Here is a 5,629-nt window from a genome sequence, read left to right as displayed (position 1 = left end):
ATAATAATAATAATGAAGAAAAAAGGCGAAGAATAAGAAGAAGAAGAAGAAGAAGAAGAAGAAGAAGAAGAAGAAGAAGAAGAAAATCTCCGGACCCCACCCCCCCCCCCCCCCCCCCCCCTCCCACCCCCCTTCCCCCACCACCCTTCTTCCAGCTCTATATTGAAGAAGTCAATCTATAATTTAGAAGTCAGAGAGAAATAAAATCCTGGAATAGCACAAAACACTGATCAAAGATTGAGTGGAATGAGGCCTAGCGTTTGTGAAATCCTAACCTGACGACACTGAGCGAAAATACGTTACATAACCAGGCAAGCACCGTTGAATAAAAAAAGTCAAATTTATTCTGTCTTAGTTTTAGTTGGACTTTTAAAAAAAAACAAAAAACAAGTATTAAAATTTCTACCATAAAACTCGCCCTTCAAATCATAACTGTCTACCAAAATTGCCATCATCTTTTCCAAAACACTGAAATCGAAACTAGGTTACAAACGCTCACTATAACTATTATGGTTTGCCCTGAGAAAATCAAAGAATTTTGACCATCAAACAACGGTTTAATAATAATAATAATAATAATAATAGATCTTTATTGTCCACAAATATGGCAATTTGTCATTTAGTTACACTTGTCATAACGTTATATGATAACTATAACATTGAACAGACACCTCACTCCTACCCATTCTCTCTCTCTCTCTCTCTCTCTCTCTCTTCTCTCTCTCTCTCTCTCTCTCTCTCTTTCTCTCTCTCTTCCTCTCTTTCTTTCACGCATGCGACATACACAACATTAACATTTTCATTTCATTTTTCAATTCGTTACATTCTTGGAAATTTTCAACACAAATATTATCATCATTATCAATTGGTCACTTCATCTAGCCTAAATTAAAACAAATTAATCAGTCAATCAGTCAACGCATCAATCCTTGGTTTTGCTGTACCATATGAAATATTCAACATTTTTATTGCTGATGGAACGAACGTTGATTTAAACTTGTTAGTTCCACATTTAATCGACAAAAACTTCTCCCAGATGGCAAAATATCAAATTCATGGTATAAAATATGTTTTTTTATTGTTGGTAATTGAGAATGCTTTCCTTTCTATTGCTTTTCCATGAATTCTTTCCACTTCATCACAGGATGGTTTATTATTTTTGATGCCTCTTTGTAATCTAAATCATCTTACAATGCTTTATATAATATTAAGCGAAGGATAGGTCTTCAATCAACAAATCGCGAAATAAGATGAAATTAGTGGTGAAACTTTTGTGTCGGAAGTAAACAAGGGCTGCCGCCATTTCGATTTCCTCGAGACAAAAACATTGATACGAACGATTTTTCGGGATTTGAAGCAGATCTCTAAACGTTAAAAGTTTGAAGTACATACCATTCATAAACGAACAATCATACAACGTTTAATACGTAAATGAGTGAAATGTTCCCATGAAACAAATAAAATCAAAAGAATTCATCACATAGGTGTAACTGTGCGTCGCTATTCAGCGCCGCCATTTTGAAAAAAAAAAAAAAAAAAAAAAAAAAAAAAAAATATATATATATATATAGGGGGCATGTGGCTCAGAGGTACGGTCTTTACTTCGTACCCGAAAGGTACCGAGTTCGATCACCCGCCGCTGCGCTGTGAGGCCTTGAGCAAGTCACCTCCCTAGTTTCAATTTGCGGCGCTGAAACTGCAGTGGCGCCTGGGTTATTTGTCTTCCCTTGGAATAGACCTAGAGACAAATTTCCCTTTGAAATGAATAAAGTGATTTTTTTTTTCCTGAAACCAGACCAAAAAAAAAAAAAAACGCTTTGTAAAAATGATTGAAAAGGGATCATTTTTCTGGCCCTGTGAACAAACAATATTAGAATGTCCATTTGGAAAAAAACAATATAAACGAGCATACATACATACAAAAAAATGTGTCACCTCATTATCGAATGATGGTGTCTCCCCCCCCCCCCCCCCCCCCCCCCCCCCCCCCCCCCCCCCCCCCCCCCCCCCCCCCCCCCCCCCCCTCCCCCCCCCCCCCCTTCAAACTTCACCTTTCCCTTAAACCCCTTCATCCCTCACCCCACCCCACCCCTCCTCTTATTCATGGTTTGATTTCATTATAGATAGAATGCGCTTGGCCAAGGAGTTCACAACATTGCCATCCGGAAGTATAACGGACCAACACACAAACCCTTTTGGTAACCATGAACTTTTATAGTCTGGTTAATACAGTTTTAGTGAGAACAACTCACAAACCCGGATGGCAAAAACAATAACAAAGGCATGAGTGACGTCATCTTCGAACTATCTATATAAACGTAGTTTGGTTTATCTGCAGAAGGGCAAAGCCCGAAATTTGTTAATTTGTCTGAGTACTAAAGAAAAGGGAACAGTGCGGACAATGGAGGTTTCGGGTACAAACCCTTCGTAAGCACAACAATAAGCAATTTGAAAGTTTTTTTAAAACGCCCATTTGTTTATTGTTTGTTGTTATGCTGACGAATGGTGTGTACCCGAAACGTTCATTGTCTGTACCGTTCCCATCCGAAGCATTTCCATTATCACCTTTTTAAAAGTATTTTTACAATCCCAGACTTCAGGCAGCCCCCCACAGCGTTCTACTTTATTTATACATGGTTTCACATTATTCACGTTTTTATTCTTTTTTAATTTTCGGAAATATAATTTGACTGACTCGCTGAGGTATCTTTAGCTTTTAACAAACAAAAACAATTAAAAATCACACACATGACGTCATAATCATCTATCGCTATACACACTTCATGTGTACAACACATAGTCCGATTTATCCTTCATACTTCTCATAGTAACACAATTCAATTTTGACAGGGTTCAAATCCCCGTCTGGGTGAATCTTACTGTTGTAGCTGTCACCGTTATCATCCCCAGCCGTATCCACCAGGAACCATTCCTCCTTGACCACCATTCCACGAATCTGCTGGCACTGGCCGAGGTACCTGTACAGGTAGAACGGCTTAGACGGTGGAAGAACCATGGGATTGCTGGGCGGGGCGTCGTGACGACAACAGTAGTAGATCCTGGTGTAGGATGAATAGTACCCGTCAGGCAGAACCCCGGATCTAGCCGATCCACTGTGCTTGTCGTCAAAACGCATAAACCCTGGTTCAAATCCTCCTGGACAGTAGCCTCGTTTTCGGTTGATGCAGTAGGACCCTTTGGGCCAAGCTCGTTCGGAGTGGGTGTTGTTGATGACGCAGAATCGCTGGTTGAAGAATTTCCCTGAGATGATGGGGTGGAGAGGGAGTGGTGGAGGGAATTCTGACTCTCTGCGTTTCGTGAGGTGTTGGCGCGTTCCTGTGAACCAGTCGTGATCTGTACCGGCTGGGCAGCCTGTTGAGGCATGAGGAGTCCGAAGAACCCGTACGGCCAGATTGTCGGCGTCAAAAGTCTTTTAACGTTCTCTGTCAAGGTGCATGGGGTGGCTGCTCCACCTTGTATAAAGCTTGAGTTCGTCAATTTTCGATTCGTTTTTGTCGAATCTTGCGTCGTTGTCCGCGAAATGTCTCTCGATTTTCTCTGTTTTTTATTTTTGGCTTCCTTTGGGAGATTCTAACAGTTGAAGTTTAATAGCGTCGAATCTCCCTGAGCTCTTTCTCTTGTTTATCAAGAACTTCTAAAACGTCTGTGATGCTTTGCTCGCTGTCTTGAAGTGTGAAAGGTTCGCTGTTTTCAAAGACAAAATCGCCATGTTCGTTTACCCCGCTACGTCACAGCGGTAATTTCCTGTCATTTCTCCGTCGCAAAATTCCATTTGATTTTAGATAAGCTGTTGCCGGGTCTCCGATCTCGCCAGAACCAGACGCGTCAGGATCGCTAAGAATTTTGATGTTCGTTCGATGATTTTCCCAAATTTTTTCCACGTTCCGTCCTTGCTTCCTTGGGATTCGAATTCGGGTGACCTTGGCGATATCGTTGGGTCTTCCCCCTTGCTGTTGCATTCCAGCTCAACGTTTTCTGTGTAAGATTTCAATGTTTTCTGGTTTGAGCTCCAGATGGAAGCTTGTTTAGACGTGTGCCCACCAAACAAATGAAAGAGACTGTGAGGCTGTTGTGGTGCTGATGGTGTAGCGGAATCATGTTGGTGAACGACTGGTGACGTCAATAAAATCTCACTGTATTTGGTTACCTTGTTTTTCTATGGAATACACAAAGTGACAATGAAGGGGTAGAAAAAAAAAATTTTTTTTTAAATTTTTGGGCCAATACATTGTTTTACAAGGGCCCAAGTAACAGCAACCTTATCATAATGTAAAATGAGATATGCCCGCCTTTTTGTGTATTTATCGCAATATGTTCCTACAGTGACATCGTGTTTTTTAATAAATAAATAAAATAAAAAATAAATAAAAAAAATAAATAAAAAATAAATAATAAAAGATAAATAAAAAGATATATAATTCAAAAATAAATCAAAAATTATTATATTATTTATATATAATATATATATATATAAATATATATATAATATATATATATCATGATTTTTAAAAAAATATTTAAAAGTAATATACCTAATAGTCTTCATTGGATTTCTTCAATTCAAAACAGAAATAAACTTCTTTAAACTAGACAATCAAAATTTTATGAATGTGAATTGGAAAAAACAAAAAGGATACAGAGATTTTCAAATCCGATATATATATAATATATATATAATATATATATATAATATATATATAATATATATATTTATATATATACACATCACTAAACATGTCAAGCGTTGACAAGGGGTAACTAGCCAACACTAATACTTAACTTGTAGAACGATGCATGAGCCTCTAAACGATATCACTTACTAGTTCCGACTTAGAACAACGTTAGTGAACGACCAGGTACTCATTTTTACAACCTAAGTACGGTGGGATAATGTAACAAATCCAATATTTGATTTTAATATTTGTTTATATGTAAATATGTGAAAAGTGTGTATGGGAAAACGAGATCGGACATAGTAGAAAGAAGAATACGAAGGGAAAACAACATCCACCATTGCCTTACCTGCCTGTCTTACACTAAACTTGAGCTGTTTTTTATAGCGCAATATCCACAAAAGTGCTCAAAGCGCTTACAAGGTGTCCCTACCAACAGCAACACGTAACACGTAGAACGGACATGACGCCCGTTAAGCGATATTACATTTTTTTTTTCCGACAGGGGCACGCTGTTAACGGCCATGCACTCATTTTACCCGGAGTACCGTGAGAGAATGTGTGTATAAGAAACCCTTTTTCCCGGGACTCAACTATGCGCCGAGCTAGGCTCGAACCCAGGACCTTCCTATCCGAAAGCGAGTGTCATACCACTAGACCACATAGCCGCCCCACCGTGTATAAAAATAGTCATTCAGAGTCATTGAGTCCATTTAGCAGAGCGTTATCCCAGTTTTTCTAGCGTGTAAATATGACAATAGCAATCGCTTGCTACCTTTGGATAGGACGCTGGTCTATCGCAAATTATTATCCACCATTTCAAAGAGATCCCAGTTTACACAATCACGGCTGGATGGACAAAGTGATCAGAAGGAGAAAAAGAAATCTCGGACGTACCCGGATGCGATCTCGGTCCCTTGCTGTGAAGGAAGTGC

General features: G+C 39.1%; 1 protein-coding gene across 1 annotated transcript; it reads right to left on the bottom strand.

Moving 5' to 3' along the window:
- Positions 1-2,806: 2,806 nt before the first annotated feature.
- On the bottom strand, positions 2,807-3,384 carry LOC144959512 (uncharacterized). The gene is made up of 2 exons (XM_078892128.1): positions 3,306-3,384; positions 2,807-3,261 (listed from the first exon to the last, which is right to left on the bottom strand). The coding sequence occupies exons 1-2, from the start codon at positions 3,382-3,384 to the stop codon at positions 2,807-2,809; spliced, it is 534 nt and encodes a 177-aa protein (XP_078748254.1).
- Between the last annotated feature and the right edge of the window lie 2,245 nt (positions 3,385-5,629).

The sequence above is a fragment of the Berghia stephanieae genome, chromosome 14 (assembly GCF_034508935.2).
Source record: "Berghia stephanieae isolate SIO BIC M18660-M18661 chromosome 14, UCSD_Bste_1.3, whole genome shotgun sequence".
NCBI classification, from domain to species: domain Eukaryota; kingdom Metazoa; phylum Mollusca; class Gastropoda; order Nudibranchia; family Aeolidiidae; genus Berghia; species Berghia stephanieae.
This window is presented reverse-complemented; position numbering and strand designations above follow the sequence as displayed.

Excerpts from the sequence above, each read along its gene's own strand:
- LOC144959512 (XM_078892128.1), bottom strand. The coding sequence starts at position 3,384 with ATGCCTCAACAGGCTGCCCAGCCGGTACAGATCACGACTGGTTCACAG. Across the intron at positions 3,262-3,305 it reads CACCTCACGAAACGCAGAGA|GGAAATTCTTCAACCAGCGA; the intron begins GTCAGAATTCCC and ends CCATCATCTCAG.